The 25,003-nt window shown below is 37.5% G+C and overlaps 1 protein-coding gene across 3 annotated transcripts in view; it reads left to right on the top strand.

The window, feature by feature from the left end:
- LOC122811336 (zinc metalloproteinase-disintegrin-like batroxstatin-1) overlaps positions 1–25,003 on the top strand; it is a 301,349-nt gene that overhangs the window by 44,469 nt on the left and 231,877 nt on the right. For all 3 annotated transcript variants that reach the window (XM_044083108.1, XM_044083107.1, XR_006366236.1), the window contains exons 4-5: positions 1,631–1,800; positions 5,118–5,199. In XM_044083108.1, coding sequence (XP_043939043.1) covers positions 1,631–1,800; positions 5,118–5,199 — 252 coding nt within the window. The remainder of the gene's footprint in view (positions 1–1,630; positions 1,801–5,117; positions 5,200–25,003) is intronic.

Raw genomic sequence — 25,003 nt, 5'->3', positions numbered from 1 at the left:
CTAAATTTAAAATGCTTGAATTAGAAAAAACACCACCCAAAATAGGGTGTGCAATATTATCTCTGAGACCCATAACCTCAGAAATAATATCATCCAACCAGGTGCAGTCATACACCCTCTGTAAAAAGAAACTGGCGAGTTTCTTAACCTCAGCTGAAAACATATCTTGATCACTAGTTAAACGACTCAGTCTAACGAACTGTCCCTTAACTACTCCGCGCTTCATATGACTAGGGTGTAGACTGTCTATGCAAATATTGGTTGACAAAAGTAGATTTTCTGTGAATGCTATTAATAAATCTCTGAGCAAGTAAATCTATCTTCAAATGAACATCCAAAAAATCAATCTCATCACCAAAATGACCAATAGTAAACTTAAGGAAATTAGCAGAATTGTTCAAATCCCTAACAAAAGATGAGAAAGAGTCTAGATCCCCGCTCCACAAAAAAAATGTGTGTGTGGTATGTGTGTGTGTGTGTGTGTGTGTGTGTGTGTGTGTGTGTGTGTGTGTGTGTGTGTGTGTGTGTGTGTGTGTGTCTGTGTGTGTGTGTGTGTGTGTGTGTGTGTGTGTGTCAGTGTGTGTTCACATGAAGGAGAAAAGTTTGTATTGAAGTTTGTCTGTGTGTAGATATCCATACTTCTTTGAGCATACTGTTGGTGTAGATCAGCTGGGTATACAGCATGTATTTCTTTAAAACATTCATTTCTATTACAAGGACATAAAGATAAGCTGAAGAAAGTTAACTTACAGTCTGTTCATACAATAAATCTGCAAGTCTTCTTTGTGTATATTTTGGCTTTCTAAAGCCCCCAAACATTGTTCAATTCTTCAGAATCATTGTTTTGTGTCTGACCAACCAAAGTCAGTTTCCTCAGGTTTATCATTCCACTCCATCTCCATATATGTGCACTTGCATACACTCACACACTCTTCATAATAAAGCAATGACATCACCTGCAGTGAATCAGTTTTAATTTGACAAAGCCATGTTTTAGTTATTTCTTTTTGTCTCATTCAGTGATCTGTTTGAAAAGTGAAAACCATCTGGAAACACTTTTCTTCAAGTTTATGCTTTGTTAGTCTTCTAGGATAGTTGTCATCTCAGACAGAGGCATTTCTGTATTAGTTAGTTATTTTTGTTACATATTTATTTGCTTTTAGTATAAACACTGTTTATTTACTTCATTGTTTTGTAGATACTTGCTGCTACTGGCTACCTCATATAGGCTATACTGAGGACTGTGGCAGATTTCTTAAGTCAATTAACAGAACAGTTAATTTGAATCCCTTAAGACTTGGGGATGTCAAACTCATGGCCCTCATGCCTCAAACAGTGCTCAAACCAGTATAATTTTACAAGAGGGAAAGTAATACCCTACATTCCTGGCCAAACTTTCTGCCTTTGTTTATGTTTTAGGGATTGTGGCCCGCAGTTGAGTGTAGTAGCCCTCACACAACCCTCATGTCTTTTACGTTTGAAAGCCATACAAAGATGATTTTCTTAATATATGCCTTGTAAATGGCCACTCTAGAAGATCTGTTAACTGAACAGTACGCAGATATGATGCATTGTATCTACACATAACTAAATAAAACTAATCATTTCTTCTTTTTTCTAATAAAAATAGGTTTACAAACAAATCAATTCCTTTGTTGCACTCATTGGCATTGAAATCTGGAACAACGGTAACAAGATTACAGTGAGCTCTAACTCAGGGGCAACATTGGACAGCTTTGTGAACTGGCGCAATTCAGATCTACTGAAGAGGAAGCCAAATGACAACGCACAGCTACTAACGTAATTCTTTCTTGTACTTGTACAATAACTAGAAAGCATTTGTAGGAGCTATATATGCAATTTCACTGAGGAAGTGTTTTTACTGAGAACATGCCCCATTTTTCCTTGCATGAGGCATATTAAAGATAAAAAAGAACTTCATTCAGCAGTATAGACACACCAGTAGTATAAATGCAACTGTGTTGCTGTACCCCAATTTTTTATCCCGCACAAGACCTGTCTGATAGCTCCACTACTTTTAAGTCAGTTGGCCCATTTATTCCATCCTTGAGAGATACTCAAGGGCTAGGCAACAGTGCTATAACCCATTTATTCCTGCATGGGGTGACTTATCACCCCCTTTCATTCCCTGTAACTAGAGGCAGGTGGTAGAGAATAGGCCAACTTCTAGGTTCAGCAGTGGCCTACCCTCCCTATAAAAGCACCCTGCCTTCACAGCAGCAATTTTATGAGGTCTGCATGCTGCAGCCTATTTCAGGAAGAGTGCCTCTGCACAGAATCTGGACTACAAGCAAGCATACATACATATGCAATGCATGCTCATTAGCTCATGCTCCATGCAAGTGCCAAGCCAGAGCCACCTCCTTCTCCCAGGATGGTTGAGCCGACAGTGGCTACTCACTTCATTCCCCCTTACTAGTTCCTCCAGAAACCCAAGCCGCATCATAATCAGGGCTTAGGTCTCAGTGCTATGGAGATGGCTTGATCAACAAACTAGGACTATAAGGAAGGTTGTCTTCATCCTACTTTCATTAAGTGGTGTTATTAGACCTGAAATATTAGCAACTTTGGATTTACTTCAAGTGACTAATACATAGTAACTGATGAAATTCATTATGCTGAACAGCAATAAATGTGAAACTCACTGTAATGAGCAACACTTAACTTTGCCAACATCACAATTACTGCAATAAGTTTCAATGTCTGCATGGCACAAAACAAAAAAGAAATAATAGCTTTTACATTTTTGCATGGATGCAGCCCCCTTTGTTCGACATAATCTATGAATGTTATATACTAACTTTGAGGAAAGGGGGGGCAGTATATCATTATCCTAAAATAAAAGCCTAGTTTAATCATAGGATCAGTAGCAAAATTGCTTCTAAGCATGGTAAAAAACACTGATATGAACTCATCACAGGATGGGTGCCACTGGAAGCATTATCTACCTCAGGGAGAGACTTGTGATGAGTTAAGTCCCTTTAGCTTAAGGTGTACACCCCTAAAGTTGATTATATTATTTCTGGTATGGAGAGGGTCCTGCATGGGAAGGGGGAGGTGTTTACCCCCCACCCCTATAAAAGGCATTGCATTTCATTGAAACAACTTGATTAGAACAAGGCTGCTTTTGCTATTCATTTTTTTTCCAAACTTTCTTTTGTTTTTGTTGGGTACAGCACAGTGAAGCATGTTTGGAAAATGACTTTTACTGTTATTGTATGTAATCATACATATCCCCCACTTCACAAGGTGATGTGACATCGGAAATAGAATTATTTCTAGGCAGTGTTGAGGATGCAATCCCCCACATGACTGGAGGTACGGGGTATCTACCTTTCACCAAAGAGATATGAATTTTAGATTTCAGTTGTTTTCAAGATGTTATTTGTTCAAGGTCCAGAACACTGAAGCAGACTTTGTCATCAAGCCTGCTGTTATGGCTGTGCATTTTGATCACAGTTTATCTTTTACTTGGTCAGCTTTCAGATGCTCAGGGCTTATTTACAATGAAATTTGCAAATGAACACCTAGCTGTGTATTCAAATACAAGAGATTCAAATACACAGACTTTGTGATTTGCTGTACTGTCTCTGAGTTTGTCCGGCCTTATAAACATCATAATTAGTGATGGGATATGGTGGTAGACCACCATGTCAGATATACAGAGTGGCTTGCACCTCTGCACAAAACATAGTTGCGCTGCCAGCAGTGAATTATTGGAACTCGAGAAAGTGCTGCTTAAGTTACTGTAATAGATCATTGATCACAGCTTTTTAAGGTGATTTCTAAAATTATATAAACTGTGAAAATATGTAAACAAGTAGCAGTCATGAGTGGGTGTTACTCTGACATCAATCATTTTTAATGTAAAAGCTGTGTTTACATACATCTTTAGAATCAGCTGGGCATGCTTCCAATATCATTTATGACCCAAAAGGCTTAATTGACTCTTTATGTCAACTTTTATAATGTTGATTTTCATGTATCTATGAATTTATTTTACTGGAGTAGCCCTGTGTATGGCATAGATGTTTATTCCCTTTAGAATAGGCAATGACTATTATGGGAGAATGTACTCCTGTCTCTGGAACCAAGTATGCCAGTCTTTTCCTTCAGAAAACAGTACAAAGTTATAATTCTCTTTTTAATGTTAATATCATATTCCAACAAATAAGAATCTGTATTTGTTTGCAGTCATGCATGCCTCACATTTTATCAAAGGCAGGAGTCGGCTCATTCCTGCCGAATACAGTTAAAAAACTGCAGTTAAAATCAATGAATACTATGTGGGAGAGCTCAATTATTATGCATTTTATATGAATATGAGTAATATTAGGGTAATATAATTTACAGAGCTGATCAAAAAATCATAGTTCATTATAATGCGACTGAAACTAAATTGTGAGAAAATGTGAGAAAACAGCATTGCTCAGTAGTTTGTAATATTTAAGTCTAGAAAAACTAGAATGCTGGCATGTTCCTTTACAAGGCATGTGTTGCCTTTTGTGGCCACAGACTTAAAATATACTAAGTCTAAGTCACCATCACAGAATAAAGGTCAGGACACCAGGGCAGCATCATAAGTGAAAACAGGATATATTTTGTATTTTTTCAGCCTATTTCTTCAATGGGTCACGAGTATGCAGTGATGTTAGCATGCAGTGTATTATGATCCGGAACATGCAAACATTCCATCATCTGCCTTATACATATTAAGCTTGCAGGTTCTAGCGCTGTGCTCTCTACAGGGGAAGGAGCATTGTATATTGTACTCCTTAATGGCTTTAGGTACTCAGTCTGTCTGTTTCCTTCAGACCCCCTGAAGCCTGGGCTGGTAGCAGACCTATGCCATGCAAAGCATCAGTGGGCACCCAGTCCCTACAATAACTGGACTACATGAACTAAAATGCCTTGCAGTGTCCTTAATCAGTTTCCTTAATTCAGATGGACGTTTTGTCCACAGTTAATTATTGGACATGTTCTGTCTGTTGCTCAGTGTGCATGATTTACTTGAGAAGAATTATAACTGGTTATTTTAATGCAGTTGCTGTCTCAGATACATGGCTAACGTCATTATTCACTTATGTTTCTTTTAGAAATGTTGATTTTGATGGAGCCACTGTTGGTCTGGCTTTTGTGGGTACAGCGTGTGGTATGCATTCTGGTGGTATCATTCAGGTATGCGTTCCAAATGTTTTGAAGACTTTTATATCTTTTATGCCTATAGCGATTATGAAAGTTTAGAATTTGCAGTTGCTACCTTGAAGTCAGAAATCAGAATTACATTCTTTCAGGATAATTGCAGTATTTTTTATTTTTTCATTAGAATAATCAAAGCATGTGATTAATTTATGACTGGATGTTACAGCAATGGGCAGTTGTAAGGATATTGTTTCTTTCTGTTCAAGTGTTAACTTCACCTAAGAGGCAACTTTGGAATATTTCTATTTGTTCTAGCTTTGTAAATGATAGTATAATAATAGCCTGATAGTTTTATGCTACCACAATAAGAATGTGCCTTTAGTAAGATGAGTTTATCATGAACATAGCAGGTAAGCCCAGGTCATAAAATTATAGGTAGATGCCATGCATTTGTGGCTGTAGGTTTGTTGATCTTTGGCTTAAAGTGAAACAATAACTCAAGATATCTCTTCATTCAAATACATGAGCTTCTAAAGGTCTGGTGGTCCCCACACCATAAACTATATAAGTGGATTTTGACTGGAACAGTAGTGGACAATGCCTTAAACACCACCCATTCAAAGCCCACCTTGCTCAGAGACATGTACACAAGGTTGCTGTATCTTGTGTAGTGGGCTGGGGATGGTGTGGCCATTACTACTTTAATTTTCATCACAATCAACCCTTAGAGGTGTGGTCAGGAGATCATTATAGCTTGTGTTGGGGCTGGGGACAGGGTGTTATTGCTTCCTTTACTCTTCTCACAGACCTTGGAAGTGTGAAAAAGGTTTCTATAGCTTGTGTAGGGGTAGTGTACTGTCTAGAAGCAACAAAGTGAAATACTTTACTATAGCCATTATTTTTTATTTTCATTTTCCTCAAATTACACATCAGGCAAGTAGCTTAGGGGTAGGGGTGAAGAGTGAGGAAACATGCAGTGTATATGTATAACAGCAGTCACTTGAAATACATGGCTGCAGCCATTTGAACCTCTGCTTTCATCCCAATCTAACACCAAAGGGATGCACAGGCAGTGACTGTCTTTTTTGGGGTGAGGGGTAGGGAGGCAGTATTCCACAATAGGATTTGTGTTTCCTCACAAACAATTGTCTTGTTTGTTTGATCTACTGTTTTGTCAGTTTTGAACATTAAGCCTTGGACACAACTCATGCCTTCCTTGAAAGAAAAAAAAAAAATAAGACTGAAATTCTTTTCCTTCTCATGATTTTTGTTCAGTGCACCATTGCATTACAAGGTTAGGAAATGTTCTAACATGCACCTCATAGCATGTATAGCCATATGGCTTCAATGGGCCCTGGGTTAATTGACTTATTTCTAGAGTGGTCATTACTGTGTTATCTTGGCCAGGTAAGGTGTGTTGAAAGGATGGAAAGAAAACAAAAGATAAACAGCAACATGGTATTTCTTACTTTAATCATAATTTCTGTTTGAGATATCATTGGATAAAAAGGTTGTGTAAAAAGAGAAAAAATCTTTGATATGCATTAGAGCATATTGAAAGTCAGGGTTTTATTGAAAATGCTGTGGAGTAAGGCAAAATTTGAGAAAAAAAAGAAAAAAATAATCTACATGGTGTGGGGAGCCCTGGATGGGTGGAAGACAGGGGGAGCATTAGAGGATGTGTGTGGGGGTGTGTGAAATAGTAGGCAGTAACTATAGTACAATGTCACCTAATTCCATCCCTGTACCTACAGTTCTTGTAATGTATCATGATTGAAATTAAATGCCAACACCAACCCTGTGATCCACCCAAAGAATGAATGAATAAATAAATAAATAAATAAAATATTTGCAAAGCTCCATTTAGCAATGCGCATTTTGAGATATGCATGTTTCCCACTTAAATATTTCAGTACATTAGATCTTGAGAGCAGAATTACGGGATGACACATATTTATTTAATAATACACTCAGGCCAGCAAGTCAGGCTATACTGACTATGTACATGTGTTGTCCTTGGATGGTTTTGTCAGTATAGCTGTCTAATAAATAAATGAATTGTTAGTGACTGAAAGATCAACAAACACTGAAAAAAGTATCTGCATGAATTTGGCTAGGCATTAACATGAATTTAACATTTTGTAAACAGACATTTACTGTGGCTTTTGAAAATGTTCTGGTGGTATAACATTTGTATTTTTACATATGCTTTTTTATAGCTGTGCTAAAGTGAAGTAAAAACCAAGAGTCATGATTAAACATTTTTGTTTGTCTTTGTAAATGAGGAAGCAGAAGTCTCTATATAGAAGTTCTGTGCAGAGGTTTTTTTCATAAAAATTAACAGTAAGTTCCTTTTTTGCTGAAATACTTCTTTTTGAAGTATGCTGTGGTGACCCCTAGCCGGGAAAAAGCCGAAAGAAGAAGAAGACTTCTTTCTGAAGTATGGTTCTTCTGCTATTGTGTGGCTATCTCCACCACATTTTTTAAGCACATCTTTGTGGTGAAGCTGACTGGTGTTGCAGTTTCTTGTGAAAAACACAGTGTCCATTTATGAGAAGGGAATGTGGCAAACAACTGCACTGAAATAAACAAGAAGACATTGATCTTTAACTGTTTCACTTTGTACTGGAGACTGAAGTAATTGTAACCATAATCCATAAAGTGGAGTGAAAGGCATTAGCTAGAAAGTTTTTTTTTTTTTTGTAAAGAGGCTTCTGTTTTTTAATTACATCATTTATTTATTTATTTTATCTTTACATTTTTTTTTTTTTGGAATTAAAAACACCATTCCAGTCTTTCACTGGCAACACCTTTGCAAAGAAATCAGTGTAGCTCTTATGTTTGAAAGTCTAACTTTCAGAATAAGATGTTTTGACAAAAGTGATCCTCATCCCTGGTTAGATCTGACCACAAATTAATCATTTTCACTGTGGTACCCACCAGGCAACAAATATGACCATTTAGGGATACTTTTTTGATACTGTACTGATGAAGGCTTTGGCTGAAACTGGTCTGTTTGTTCTTTAACACATGAATGTATACATGAAATAAATATTAGTGCTGTTTGTGTTTTGTGGTTGAAGTAACTGTTTGACCGCAACTGTTTGATGCAACTGAGAGGGCTGCCTCATTCACCTCTGTATTTTACCAGCAACTAAATAGCCGTACAGGAAAGTCAGTAACCATGTTCCTACATTAAATGGTAAATGTGGAGTATACCACTCAGTTCGAAAGAAGAAAAATAATGAAAAACTATGAGAAATTCTCAATCCCCTCTTCCTCAAGACTACACTGACTCTGGCCAAAAATGTACTTAAGAGAGCAATTACAAACTGCAGAGAAAAATATGATCTTAAGGTTGCTACAGATGCCAAGGGAAGCTACAAATCTTTCTTCAGAAATGACACAGCATTAAACAATAATATACAACAATGAACTGAGCTCATTCGTAATATCATGCACTCCCAAGGATATAGCCAATATATTAGCAAACAGATTTAGTGCTAACTTTACCCCACCTATCCACATTACTGCCTCTACTATTGCTGAAAAGTTATTTTCCTTAGAAGTCACCCTGGAATGAGTTTTTAGAATCCCAGTCAAAGGTAAAAAAATAAAACTTCCATGGAACCAGACAACATACCAAAATACATTTTTATCAGTTCCAAGTATGCACTGTCTGAGTATTTACTTCAACTGCTTAATGTCAGTCTGTCCACAGGGTTTGCCACCGATGCCAGGAGAACAGCCACTCTGACTCCTCCATATCCTAAAGGGGCCTTTCTACAGACCCAGGTAATTTTAGGTCTATCAACCTTGCCAGCCTTATTTGAAAATCCGTGAAATGTATCATTTATTTGGACAGAGGCAATTTAACTGATGTACACCCCAGTCAATTTGGTTTTGTGAATGGCAAGTCATGCCTCCTGAACCTAGAAAACTTCTTTTGAAATAGTTACAGTAGTTGTGAACAGTGGTCATTCTGTGCTCATTTCTCATGTTGACCGTGTCAAGGCTTTTGATACTATCTCCATGATTGTATTATTGAAAAATTAGACAGTCGTAATGGATTGCAAATTGGCTCTGAAGTAGATCCCAAGTTGTGTAAGTTGCTCATAATCTCTCTGAACATAAAATTGTAACTAGTGGGGTGACATAGTAATCAGTGCTTGGGCTCCCTGTATTTGGCTGTAATATGCACTTTCCCGTTGTACCAAAACCTGCCTCAAGTTAAATGCAAAACTGTGCCGCAAAAAGCTGCTTCTCCCTCATGTATTATCGATGCTTCATTGCTACTCGACTTCAGACATGTATAGGTTCATAGGTTCATACTAGGCTATCTGCCCGAGGGCATTTACAAGCCTAGCCCATCGTTTTAGTATGGGGAACTATACCCATTATTTTGCTGTGCCTCTGTCGAGCAGTGACACTGAGGTAATCCCTGGGGTATATCTGCGATCTCCCATCCATTGGTCAAGATTTCTCTTGAACAAGGCCAGCGAGGTGCTCTGCCTCACATGTACCGAGATTTTGTTCCACAGCATAGAGTCTTTGGGTGATGAATCTATCCTCCAGCACGTCCTATTAATAGCCGTGTCAAGGTTTAAGTCTCCCCTTGTGGCTCTGATGGATCTAGATTTTTGAGGTGAAGCATATTCATCAAATCTGGGTTTGACATGGCCTTGTATGTTAGGCAAAGGTCACCTCTGAGCATGGCGACTGAATAGAGCTGGAGTTCTTTCAGTCGGGCAGCATAGGACAGATTTTTGAGACCCTTTATCCTTTTGGTGAGGAACTTTTGTGGCCTCTCCAGCTGCTGCAAGTGTCGGGTCAGATACATTCCGAATGGGGCATTGTACTCAATCATTGGTCTGATGAGTGATGAGTAAAGGGAGACTATGACCTCCCTTGATCTAGATGAGAATCCCTTCATGATAAGGTGGGCAATGTAGAAGGTCTTCCTAACTACTTTAGCTACATGGGTGTCGAATGACAGACTACTATCAACCTGGGTCCCCAGGTCCCTGATAACTTCTTCTGTGCTCAGTGGATTGCCACCTATTTGGTAGCTAGGGGTAACCTTGTTTTCGAAGGGTATGACTATGCATTTTTGGCATTTAACTTTAGGCCGTGGCTCTGGCACCAGTTATCCATTTCTGTGAGACCCTTCTGAAGGATATCTGTGTCAGATGTGTTTTCTAAGTTTGCAGTCATCTGCAAACTTTGTCAGCCATAACCCTCCTGTGTTTGCTTGTACCGGAAAAGTAGATGCCAAACAAGAGTGGGCCAGGACTGAGCCCTGTGGGACACCACTTGTGACAGGCTTTGAGTCTGACATGGCGCCAGCAGCTCTGACCCTGTGGGTTCTGTCACTCAGCCAGTTTGCAACCCATCTTGTGATGTATGGGTTGACATTTAAGCTGATGAGTTTTTCAATGATACCCGAATGGGGTATTGTATCGAAGGCCTTAGCCAGATCGAGGTAGGCTGTATGGACTGCCTTTCCTCATCAATGGCTTTGGTGACTGTTTGAAAAAGTCAACCAAGTTTAAAAGGCATGATCTGCCTTTGACAAAGCCAAACTGGGTTGGATCCAAAGTCTGCAAATTCCCTATGTCTTTATTTATGAGGTCCATTATGATCCTCTCCATGGCTTTGCAGATAAGGCTTGTCAAGCTAATGGGCGGTAATTTCCAGGGTCGGTGGAGGCACCGCCTTTGTGAAGTGGTACCACAGTTGCAGTGCGCCACTCCTGATCCAGAGGTAAGACTTTGATTAAACAGCTGTCCTAGCTGTGGGTCTAATTCCTCATTGAGTTCATGGAGCACACAGCCGGGGACACCATCAGGTCCCATGGATGCTGTGTTTTTTGCTTTGGAGAGAGCAGTTCTCACTTGGGCGCTGGAGATGTTTGGGGGCTGCAATCGTTTGGTATAGATATCTCTCCTTTTGGGGAGGGGAGAAGTTTGCACTGAACCTGTCAGCCAGTATGTTGGCAATGTCTGTAGGATCAGTAATCTTCACATCATTTTGAACTAGCTCTGAGCATATCTGGGAGTTTCCTCCCAGGTTTCTAACATAGCTAAAGAAGGCCTTATGATTGTCTTTTGAGTCTTTAGCTATTTTTCTCTCGAAATTTGCTTTGGATGATTTTATGAGAGCTCTTAGTTTTTTACTTATAGTGATCAAGGGTGTCTTACCTTTTAAGGATTTTGCTCTATCTTGTAGTAGCTTCCTCCTTTTATTGTAGAGTTTGTTTATGGCTGGGGTCCACCAGACTGGACGCTTGCCTTTGGTACAAAGAGTCTTTGTTTTGCTTGGGATTGCCTTATCCATGCAGTCCTGCAGGTGCTGGTAGAAGGCATTTGTAAGTGATTCAGCGGCTTGAGTACTGTTTTCCGCTCGGGGCCTTAAAGGAGACCACACTAGTCTTTAGAAGTGTGAAGTCGGCTTTTGAGAAGTTCTTTACTGTGGTCTTTTTTATTTCAGGTGGGGGTGGGATGAGGACCTCCAGCGAGATTAGTTTGTGGTCTGATCTCACCAGTGAAGGGTACACCTCCAGTGTTGAACATTGTGCTCCCATGTTCGTGATGATGAGATCAAGTATGTTATCTCCTCTTGTGGGGATGGTGACTAGTTGTTCCATGGCATTTGAGTTTATGAATTCCAGGAACTTTTGGGCTAGGGTGTTTGGGCTTGAGTAGTGTTCCCAGTCTATATTAGGGTAATTGAAGTCACCTAGTATGATGGTGTTTGGTGATACATTTATCCTCTAGTGTTTTCAGGAAGGCCATGTGAGGTTCCTGAGTTTGTGAGGGTGGCCTGTAACATGCTACAATTTGCAGAGCAGTCTTGCCTATGGTTAATTGCACCTGGATGGTCTCCTGCCACCAGTCTTGAGGTGTGGGTGTCCTTGATGAATATGGATAGCCCCCCTCTTTTCTTGGTATTGTCCAGATTTTGGGGCGCGCATGATATGAGGTAAAACCTGATAGCTGGGGTGCTATCAGGAGCCTTGAACCAGGTTTCTGTCACAGCACAGACATCGATGTTCTCCATACTGAGAAGGGCCTCGAGTGTGTGCATTTTGAGATTTAGACTTCTGGCATTGAGCAGCATTACCCTTAGTTTTTTCCTTTTTGTGTTCTAGGGTGGTAGGTTTAGAATTTGAGCCTTGCCTAAAAAGGCACTATGGGGTGGCAAGAGCCTTTGCCAATATCCGCAATCCCAGTGGTGACAGGTGCAAGCCATCCCTTGCGAAGCAGCGTGGCTTGTCCAGCATGTCATCCCAGGCAGACAGACACTGGATCCCCTTTGAATGACACCAGTGTTTAAGCCAATTGTTAAAGCTGATCATCTTATCTCTGTATTGTGGCATCATTCTTGGTGAAGGTAGGATACTGCTCAAGGTCAGGGTCATACCTGTCTGGGCTACATAATCAGAGAGCTCCTCAATGTCTCTTTTCATGTAGTCCAAGGAGGTACGTCTCAGGTCGTTTACACCAGCGTGGACAATGACTGAGTCATATTTGTACCTGCTGTTGAGAGACCTGAGTGCTTGCGTTATGTGGCGGATTCTAGCGCCCGACAGGCAGCTTACTGTGACCTTCTCCTTACTCAGTCTGGTGGCGGACGTCAGTGTGTCTGACTATGGAGTCACCAATGACTAGTGTGTCTGGCATTGTGTTTGGCCTTAAGGGCTGTGACTGTTTGACACTCTGACTGTGAGGTCTATGTGTTGCAGGTGTTGTGTTCTGAGGTGGTGGTTGTTTGGGTGTCTGCTTTGGTGGCCTCTGCTGTTTTGGTAGATTTTTGATCAGAGCCTCCGAGTATGTCTTTGTGTGTTTATGTGTATGATTTGAGGTTGTAATGGTAATATGTGAGACTGGGTCTATAGTGTGTGTGGTAACCTTCTCCTCCTGACTGGTCTTGCCAGTCCTATGTTGAGAGAGCTCAGCCTCCAGTTTGGCCGTATAGTTGCATCTCTCGCATGTATTTGTGTTTTGTGGGAGGAGGAGAGGGTTGTCTGTATACATGAGGCAATTGTAACATTGCCTCAATATTCCCAGGTTTACCAGCTGAGCAGGAGAGGACACTAGCAACTGATCCCTCGACATGCTAGAAGGAATAGACAAAAAAAACTTTAAAAAAGATTCCGGGGGACGTGGGTGACCGAGACCTGGGTACTTTGGTGGACAACTCTGTCTCATTCAGTTATTGTATTTTCCCCATATAGTCAGGAAGTCATTCTGTTTGGAATATAAAATGTGGCAATTAAGGTTGACAAAATACACAAGAAACTACAAAATAAAAAGAAAAATATAAAGACGACCAGCACAGCTGTAAAATAAAATATTTAATGTACAAAGTTAGCGCTTTCACAGCAAAACTGCTGCTTCATCAGACTTACAATAAAAACAGTCGACAACCATTTATATAAAAATCACATGACATATCTAATTAAAACATTCAATGAGGTAATTTTCTCCCTTTAAAACAGCTTTAATGGAAACGCGCCCATTCAAACCTGGGAGTTTGTCAGCATTTAAACTGACAATCCACCTTAGTTCTGCACATTCTGTCAAATTCACTAAATCATCAAACCTCAAACTTTCACATAGCACTTCTAGAATAGCAAACTTAAATTTATGCTGACTCCCATTTTCAGTGACATGCTTGGCCAGTGCATTAGTTTGTTTGCCTTTTTTTGATTATCACCTGCATGTTCCAAAATTCTCACCCTTAAACTAGTTAGTTTTAGCAATAGTGTAACAATCACAGGTCATGCAAGTAGCACAATAAACCACATCCTCAGTGTTGCAACTTGCAAAACATTTCAATTCCAACCTCCTATTCATAGATTTTTAGGTAGAGAACAGTTATATTACTAATAAAAGCACAGGCAGAACAATGCCGGCAAGAGAAGGTACCTAATCTCAGTCTTGATGTGAGATTTGATATGTTGATTTCTATAACACAGTTGATGTTTCAGGGAGAGATTGTTTTTAAAAGAAAATGTAGGTACAGATCCAACTATGTCAGCTACAACATTATCTATTGGGAGGTGAGTTGTTCAAGGCAGCTGCTGGAGTATTTGTGCACATTAAGTTTGAGTTTTGCTGCTATTCTTCTGGACTTGACTATTGGATTTTAATTTTAATTCTTTATTCTGTGCTGACCTTCTGGTGACTGGTAAGTTAATGTTTTCTGGCAAATGGCTAAGAACCAAAGTCTTTAACCTTTGAGTTAAAGATCTGCATATCTTTCTGAAAATACATTTAACACATATCCTGCTATTTTAGCATTTTTCTAAGTTTATAGGCAATATTTAAAATCTGTTCTCAAAAGATGTGGTATCCTCTGGCAAACCACTGACTGAAGTTGATTAGTAATGACAGACATTTGAGTTTCAGACCTTAATTTTCTTCATGAAATGCATGTTAATACATACCCAGTTATTATAGCATTATTTTAAATTTATAGGATGATTGTTTGGATCTTTGCCCCCCCCCCCCATTATTTAATGCTTTGTCCAGATTTATTATGCTAACAGGTTAAGAGGAATACCATTTTTGCCTCTTGTTTTTTTGGTTGTTCCTCATAAAATGTGTTACTGGCAAATCACTGACTGAAATTACTAAATAATGACAGGCATTTGAGCTTCAGGCTTTGGTATCTTTCAGAAAATCCATTCTAACATGTATACTATTATTCTAGCATTTTTCTAAGTTTATAGGAGCAGTATTTAAAATCTGCCCTTGATGCTTGGGCTTTTGTCACCCTTCATTTAATGCTTTGGGCAGATTTCTTGTGCTAACAGCTTGAAAGGCATAATCCACGACTTTTGCCTCATATGTTTGGATTATTCTCAAAAAATGTGTTGTCCTCTGGCAAATCACAGACTGAAGTCATTAAATAATGACAGATTTCAGTTTCAGACTGTGGGCTGTTTCAAAAAATATATCCTTACACATATCTTGTTACTCAACAAGTCTATAGGAGTAATACTGAAAATCTATCCCTAATGTTTGTGGCTTTGTCCAGCTCATTATGTTATGCTTTATACACAGTTCTTGTGTTAACATGTTGAGAGGTTTGCCTTATTGTGTGTATTGCTTCTATATTATTTGTGTTTTGAAAAATGTTTTCACACTTGTTTTAAAACCAACTCTCTTAAATGTGAGGGTGGTTGGGAATGTATTACTTTTATTTTTATTTATTTGTATTTATTTTCCCTTTGAATTTTATACAGCTGTCTGAAAATACGAATAATCCCATACTGGGTCCGTGTATGTATAGAACTCCTTCTTAACTTACCTAAAATGATGTCCTGTCTTTGTGTAGTTGAACATGTGTGGGTGTGCCCATTAATGTGATTATTTGCATATGCATATATTATGTTGATTAGGTGTCCCTGATTTTAAGATCCTTTGTCTATGATTCTCTAACCTGGAGTTTAAGAGGTATGATTAAGGATATTCCTGACAGCTGGAAGAGTAGACATGAAGTTACATGAGGGCTCTGTATAGTTCTGCTCAGTTTAGGAGGTGAGAATGTTTAAGTAATTGTAAAGGATTGCAAGAACTTTAAAGTGTGTCTACTTAATGGTGTATATGACTAGGTATTTTATGTTTCCTCATGCTCAGTTGCATGGTATTGTTCCTGTCTTCTTTAAGCACACAGAAAGAAGTAAAAGTGTGCACTTGTCAGCCTGTGACAATGAATATAAAGGAAGAAAACAGATAAAAAGGCTTTAGTGGTGTAAAAGTTAAGGACTTGATCTATAAAGGTGTATACAAACACGGGTATGGTTCTTATTTAAAACAAACTAGAATGACTTAATCTGATAAAATAGATCAGGTGCCGCTTGAGTACATCATTCATTTTAACAGAGATTATTAAATACATGTTTCTATTTACTGCAGATTACTCTTAGTAAAGACAGAGATGGTATTTTTCTCTGTTCAATTCAAAAGGAGATTGTTTTTTTCGAGTATTCCAGCATTAGAATAAACCAAGTATGGGGTGCTGAGGGATTTGTTTCTGTAAAAAAATATATGTTAAAGATATGCTTATGGTGGCATTTCAAAGTCAGCCACTTTCACATTTGTTGGAATTATCCTCATATAAATCAACTTCACCTGAATAAATAAGAAAAATGCAAGTCTATCAGCTAAATGATTTACTTAGTTTTATAGGCTTATACTTAGCAATAAAAGGATTAAGATTAGGTGTTAGAAGTAACAGATAAAGATAATTTATGTAAATTAAATTGCACAAAGTAAAGCCTTGATTTCCTTGAAGAGCTCTTTGTAGCAATTTATACAGAGACACAGGTCACTAATTAACTTGATTGATGATAATCTGAAATCTATGGTGAAAGCTTAATTAGTGTTAGGGTGTTATGTGCTTATTGTTATAGTGTTCTATATGTTAGTTTGTAAGTTTGGGCTGTACCTGAAAAAAAATCTATATGAATCAGTGTAATACAAAATGAAAAAGAAAGAAAGGAAGAATGAATAAAAGAAAGAAAAGACAAAAAACAGCAAAAATGGCTGGCATGGTACCTGGAAATTGTTCGATTACTGGAACTGGCTTCACAGGAATTAACTCTTACATGTTAATTATATTAATAGCACATTCAATTATACTACTAAAAGGTGGGAGGTGTCTTCCTGTGTTGACATTTAATGGATATTTTTCAACTGAAGTCTAGTTCATTTCACATCTATATGCATATACCCATGCGCATACACACACACACACACACACACACACACACACACACACACACACACACACATACATAATTACTTATATTGTATATGTATATGTGTATATATATATATATATATATATATATATATATATATATATAAGGTTACTAATGTACCAGATTAGTTGTTGTCAGGAAGCAACAACAGAAGAGGCTAACACATCTATACCATGGCTTGCAGAAACATTTGAAATTATCAAAGAGACTCTGCAAGTCTGGTTTGCAAAATATTCAAATTGTTTGACTTTGAGAATTCAGTGAACTGAAAACATTTCTGATGTTTGATTGTCTGACTTTTTAAGAACAGACTCCAGCTGTAATGTAAAGAATCACTTAGTATAAAATTTACCTAGGTGGGTAAATATCTTGAGGGGGGGACTACTGTGTCAGTTTCAGTGGTAAGGGTAGAACACGCTTCTCTTGGCAGCTAGACGAAAAAAGTAGCATTTCTGCTCCACCTCACAAGCCCTGAAATCATTATGCTACGTGTGAAAAACTACTGATGTATGAGAACATTTTATTACTTTTGTTTTCTTGTCTCATACATGTAAGGTTACAAACACATTCTGATAGGACAGTAAACTTATTCTCCACCCAAAAATTATCAGCTACCTTAGTTCTCTCTCATTGTCTCTTTCTGTCTTGGCTACAGTCATTAAGTATCCTTAAAATATAGCAGGAACCACAGAAAAGGTGAACCAGTTTCCTCTAAACACTTTATTAAAATACAAAAATAATGTAAATACCCATCGGCCTTTACAGAGTATAACTGTATACCCTAGCTAGGGTAGCTATTGCAAAATCACACCTCCTCTCTACCCTTATGTATGCCTGCCCTGTACTCACCAACCTATCCTAAAATGGGACACTGCTTTATCTACTCCAGTTCCAGTACAAATGGGTGTCCCTCAAGGATCCATCTTAGGGCCACTACTTTTCAACATCTTCACAAACTTACTCTATACCTCCTGCCCACTCTCTTCTATTATACAATACGATGATGACTCTACAGTCATAACAATAGCTAACTCTCACTCTGAACTCTTAACAGCTACCCAGTCATCCTTTAACTCAGTAGAATTATGGCTCTCAAACAACCAACTCATCCTCAAGCCTAAAAAAACAAAACTCCTACTCTTCCTCCCTAAAACAGCCAACCACATAATGACCTATTTTACTATCCAGTCACTCAACAAGACTCCTACTGTAGTTGAACCTAGCTCAAAACTCCTTGGTATCACAATCGATGATCAACTAAAATTCAACCTCCACATAAATAATTATATCAGGAAAACTCACCTTAAATTAGGTCTACTATATAGAAATAACAAATTTCTTACTCAGGAAGCTAGAATAGCCCTCACTCATGCCTACCTTCTTCCCTGCTTAACATATTGCTCACAAATCCTTACTAACCTCAACACCTCTCTCCTTACTAGACTGGAGACTACATACCACAAAGTAGCTTGATTTGCAACTGAACAATCCTGTAGATCTCACCACTGCCTCTCTCTAAGATATTTAAACTGGCTTGAGCTGCCCCACCTCCTCGTCCTCTCTCAGCTCCAAACCATACACTCATATCTTGACCAGCTATCTTTCTGGCCAGCCTTGCACTCTATTATCTCCCACTGTGCTCCTTCAAGACACCTCCGTAGCTCTTCCCAAGACCTCTTAAAAATCTACAAGCCCAAATCAAAAGCAGGGCATAGCTTATATAGCTACCACCCTTCTACCCTTCCATCAACCTGATAACGCCCATGCCCTCAAAAATATTCTCACCCCTCATAGTACCCCCAGGCCATTATGCCCAGCTGATAAACTAATGATACTGACCAAAACATCCAACAACTCTGCAGGTGATGCTATATTTGCCAACTCAATTGGTAAAATCTGGAATCTACTCCCTACTACCGTTACCAAGGAAACCTCACTACCCCTATTTAAAAGAGAACTCAAAAAATACCTCATATCTCATTGGCTGTGCTCTTGTTCTAAACCTAACAAATTCAGTAATACATGTCTTGCTACCCAACCTGTTTAACCAAGTATCTGTGCCTCATAGCATTTGAATGTCTAAGCATTGTTAATTATGATATCTGATTGTATTCTTTGTTCACATTTTGATACGTTTCTGCTAATCATATATGTCTGCACACTGTGTATAATGATATCTGCTTGTATTTTTTGTCTGTATTTTTTTTGACATGTCTGCCTGAGTTTATCACTCAGTGATGTATGTACTGTCTCTTTTTGGTATGTAGAGCTTTTCTCCCCTGGCCTTCACTGAAAATGGACATGTATCCAGTCGGACTATCCCGGTCAACAAATGTAAAATAAAATAAATAAATAAATAAAACTTCTCTTTCCCACAAGTACTTTATGTACAAAAACATTCATCAGTTATTCAATCAAACAATTAAACAATTGCAAAAAATAAAATCATATCACAATTAAATAAATAATTTCCATTTGCATTCCATATTAATTATGATTATCACAATCAAATAAATACTTTCCATTTGCATTCCATATTAAGACCCCTAGGGGACAAAGTATCAAATTTCAAAATAAAAATTGACTCTTTCTTCAAAAGTTTCCTTTTTATATCATACACATTAAAAGGCTTCCTGTGGATCCCCATTATGATAATTTTGAAAATGCATAGCTATGGGACTTTCCACTTTATCTTTTCTGATGTTTCTAATATGTTCCTTTATCCTCACAGCAAAACATATTTTGCTTTTGCCAGTATAGAATTTATTGCATGGACATTTTAAGGCATATTATCATCCCCACTTACACAACTAAATTTCCCTTGAACTTGAAGTTTTTTACCATTAATTTTTGGGAAGCTATTCACTATAAGGCCACAACAATAACTACCACCACAGGGGAATGTTCCTTTTAGAGAAACTTCATTATTCTTTCCACTCATTTGTAAACTAGATTTATCATGTACTAAAATATTTTTAATACTTCTCCCCCGTATATATGATATTCGGGGTTGATTCCCTCCTATCAATTTTTTTACATTTTTCTAACACACCCCAAAATATTTCACTAAACTAACCAATTTTTCAGAAAATAATGTATATCTTGTGACAAAAAATATAGAATACTGTCCCATTTCCTCTTTCACCACACTTTCCCCATTCCTAATATACTCCATCCATCATACTGTCTATACAATTTCTTCTTACATTCCCATAATAGTCCCATATCATAACCTGTCCTGTAAAACATTTGAATAGCTTTCTCTAATCTCCACTTGAAATCCCTTTCATCACTACATAACCTTATTCTCTAAGAACTCTCCAAAAGGTAAAGTTCTTATAGTATGGGGGGGGGGGGGGGGGTTGACAACTCTGTCCATGCAAAACATGATTTCCATCCTCAAATTCTTTGTGAATCCTAGTTTTTATATTACCATTGAATCCGTCCTCCATAATAATATCTAAAAAGCTAACTTTAATCCCCACCTCGAGACCATCAAATTGTAAACCAAACCTGTTTTCATTTAAATTTTATATAAAACAATCCACTTTATCACGTCGTTTACATATAAAAAAGTGGCTTACTGAAGACATATCTGGGTAATTGAACCGACTAACAAAATATTTAGAAGCAAAAATATACCAACGGCGAATAGGTCTTGGTTTAAATAAGGCACAAAACCGACAGCGAGGTATGTCGTGGTCAGGGCCTAGGCAAGGAATACAGTACGAATGAAAATCTTTATGAGTTATTTGCTTTCCACAAGAAATACAATTATTGACTTTTACTGACATCGGTTTAGAGAAAGAAAAAGTTTCCCCAACAGGGTACTTAGCTTTAGTTGAAGACTTTGGTTCCGAAACTTGAAAACAAAAATTTCAGGAGTCGGCCAACCGGCAACTGCGAACTGCTTCGAGCACTGCACGGCAAGAAAGACTGATGTAATGATGTCGGCTGCATGCTTTATACCCCTGACTACCTGATGTCATGGAAGATGAGACAGCAACCGATGCAGGACCCAAGACTTTGATAATCAGGCCGACTGAGGGCAAGTGCAAGCAGATAACCCAAATGTGCTGACTGAAACAGCGAATACACTCGAACATCTACATTTATGGTAAGTGTACACAATTGTACTTTGTTTATAAAAGTCACCACTGAATTCAAATATATTGTTATTAAGACAAAAAAACCTTAAAGCCTTAAAATATAGTTATGTCTATGGACAGGTTTTTACATTTATTATTCATTTCTTCTTATTTAATAAATCCTTGAAAATTTAACAGAGACCTGGAATCTGCTGGTTCTTATTCAGTGACCATTCTGTGAAAACAGTTTGGTGTGAGACATGCTTTGGTGTATGTAAACTCTTCTACATTTCATTTTTCCCCTCTGCACTGTTGTACACATGTGCAGGCACACACACACACACACACACACACACACACACACACATATAAACACAAAGATATGTGTGCCTATTTATGTATATGTATACTGTGTCCTGTTCGTTTTTTGCCTTGGTTTGTGAATTAAGGGCAAATTGGACTTATCTATACATTTGGAGTGCTGGACTGTGTTGGATTTTTCTTTGGTTTGGTCCAAGCACATTGAATGTTTGTGTGCACTGGCAGGCTTGTATGGGATATATATATATATATATATATATATATATATATATATATATATATATATATATATATATATATCTACAGCAGGCGCATACATACAGATGTAGAAATTTATAATATGCATATAGAATTTACATTTCTGTTGATAACATTTAATAGAAAAATAATCAAAAGTGAAGAGAAGTATCTACTTACATTTCAGCCCAGTGTAGTTTTCAATATTTTAACTAATAGATTTTTATGTGAAAGGATAGAATGCCATTTTAATAATATTAGAAAGACCTGAAAAATGAATGGTTTAATAAAGATCACACTATAGTGGTCCCTGACACCCAAATTCTGTACAAAGAGTATGCCTCTGGTCTTACCCACAAGTGTCAATTCTGCAATCAAATATCTATAAACTCCCTCTTCTTCAGCTGCTAATTCCAAGCGTCAGTCCCCACTGATTAACTTCCCCAGTTGCTGGGTCACTATTGATTCTAGATTGTCTGATTCATAGCCAGAATTTCATCCTATTACATCACAGAGGCAGTGATTCTCTGTCAGTTTTACACTGCTGAGGATTAACACACTGGGAGCACTTAGATTTAATCCCTGACCTCCAGCTTAGTTGTAGTGCAACAATTATTCTAGATATTTCTATGTACAATGGAATATCCAGACAGTTAACAAACTACTGAAATGCTTTCAATCCAGACAAATTTTTAATGAACCTCAGGAAGGACAACTGCTTGTTGGCCTACATTAAAATCTACCTGAATTATTTAACTATATGGCCAGTGATCAAAATACATAAAACTCTGTCATAAGAGTTGTCATACCTCTGTTGTTAAAGGATAAAAATTTAGTAGCAAGCCATTTGGCTATTTCAATAATAAATTCAGAGTGTTAAGTTCCAGTTTTGGTTTATCACCCACTATGGAGAAAGTGTGAATATCACTTTTCAGGTACTCACAAACTGAAGTTTTAAAATGTAGTACTTCATGTGCTATCATTAAGGACCTGTTACATGTCTTCTGTACTGCATTCTTCCAAAAATGCTTTCACTGGCAATTTTGTGCTGTGAATGTAGTAAATACATTTTGAAATGACATCTGGATGCTCTCCTTTTACACAAATGTCACATACCTGTTATTGACTATCATTGCTACAAGTACTGCCAGGCTACAGTTGCATTTCCTTGAGAGTCATAAAATTTAGGTCCTAGTTTTGTATAACTTTGTGTGCTTTCGTACAGAAGAAAATGTTAGCAAAACTCAAGATCTGTGCTCAGATCACCAGTCACTGATATCTTGATCAAAACTTAGGAGTTATAAAGTTTCATTAAAGAAACGTTTGTAGTCCTTCTTGTAGTTATGGATATTATGCCACCACTCACTAGTATCTCGATCAACACTTACTGTAAGAGTTACAAAGTTTCATTTAGTCCTTCTTGTAGTTATGGATATTATGCGACCACTCACTGGTATCTCGATCAACACTTACTGTAAGAGTTACAAAGTTTCATTTAGCCCTTCTTGTAGTTATGGATATTATGCGACCACTCACTGGTATCTCGATCAAAACTTACTGTAAGAGTTACAAAGTTTCATTTAGTCCTTCTTCTAGTTATGGATAGTATGCCACCACTCACTGGTATCTCAATCAACACTTACTGTAAGAGTTACAAAGTTTCATTTAGTCCTTCTTGTAGTTCTGGATATTATGCCACCACTCACTGGTATCTCGATCAACACTTACTGTAAGAGTTACAAAGTTTCATTTAGTCCTTCTTGTAGTTATGGGTATTATGAGAAAAATTATCTACCATCTTCTTCACATTAGCATTACACTGTATCACATCACAGGGTGTATTCCAAGGTCCTGTCTTTGCTAAGGTGTAACAAACAAGGAGGAAGATGGAGTGTTAAAGCAATATGTCTGCCTTAAAACTGCCATCATAGACAAAGGAAGTCATTGCATGTTACATGAATGCAAAAATAAAAGAAGAAGAAAACAACAAACTTAATTTTTCAGTGGAAAACTTTGTTTTCTTTGCAACTAAGCATTCCTGCTTCTGTTATGTTTGAATTAGGACAAACTGTTAGGTTCTAGTCCTGATTAGTTTAAATTAGTAGTTTTTGGAGTTTTGTTTATGCAGTCATTTTTTTTAACAGGAATACTATCTAGTTTAGTGGGACTGCTTTAGGGTCTATATCTGCTTCCAGTTTTTCAAATAAGTTTAGCAGAATTTATTATTTGAGTAAGTACTTTAGAGTTTGAACAAATTTTAATATTTTTACAAAGGATTTTTTTTGCTTACTTGTAGCAACAATGAACAACAGGTGCACTGAATGTGGTGTTTACATTTGTTCAGGATCATGTAGCTCTATCTTGCATAGCGTACCTATATGAGATAATAGGTTTATTAACTATAAATGCTCACCCTTCACATGTGAAAAAAATCTGTATTTTATGGTCAGTACTTGAAAGCAGCAAATCATTTTTGGGAGTTTTTATTTTTTTAAATTACAGGTTTTAAATATTTATACAAAGTGATGGTCAATATTTGGATTTATGTGTCCCTTTTCTGAAAGTGTGCCATAACAGAATACGTTTTGATATGTTTGTCAATGTCAAGTCTGAGATTTACTGTGCAATACACTAGATTTTATTCATAGAAAATGCACGTAAACTTAATTATAAAAGAAAAGAACACTTTATCCTTACACTGAACATTAGAGTGCACTCATTTCTTATAAAAATTCATCCATTCTAACCAAGTGGTACATTCTAACCACAATATTTGTTTAAAGTAGATTCCTACATTACCAAGAAGTACTGTTCTATGTGATGGGTGCTATATCTGTTCTTGCACAGAGATGGGATCTGAATAATCTATGAATAATTTAGAACACAAGTAATACAAAAGAAAAGTTTGTTTTACTTGACCTTGTTTAATGTATTTTCTGGGAGAGGGACATAAAATACTTATTTGCTTAGCTTAGTTCATTTTAAGAAACATTAGGAGTCAGTAAATGAGAAGTCCAGCTGGAATGTGTTTTGCAGAGTTTCACTCTGCAAATAAATTTGTCTTTACATCTAGGATTATGTATATATGCAGCTTGTATAGTGGTAACGATGTTATAGAAGAAAGAACATGATTAAAATGATATATTACTGTCTAATGGTACTAACAAATTAATTAGAAGTATTTACTATGAATGCAATTGTTCAAGTATGTTTTTACTTTAGTCAGGCAACACATAAATAATTCAGTCTGTCATTCTTTCATATTAGAGAATGCATTTTGTTGAGTAAGGTTATTGAAGTGAGGAGTTCCTCTTCCCCTGACCTCTAGTAGTATTGCAGTTAAAATAATATAATTCATTGGTAGAGGTGACAGATTCCCCTGCAAAGATAAGGGTATTGGAGGCTTGGGCCTCACAAAAGC

The sequence above is a fragment of the Protopterus annectens genome, chromosome 9.part0 (genome assembly GCF_019279795.1).
Source record: "Protopterus annectens isolate FY-2018-M chromosome 9.part0, PAN1.0, whole genome shotgun sequence".
NCBI lineage: Eukaryota > Metazoa > Chordata > Ceratodontiformes > Protopteridae > Protopterus > Protopterus annectens.
Note: the sequence above shows the minus strand (reverse complement) of the source record. Positions and strands in the feature narration are given on the sequence as shown.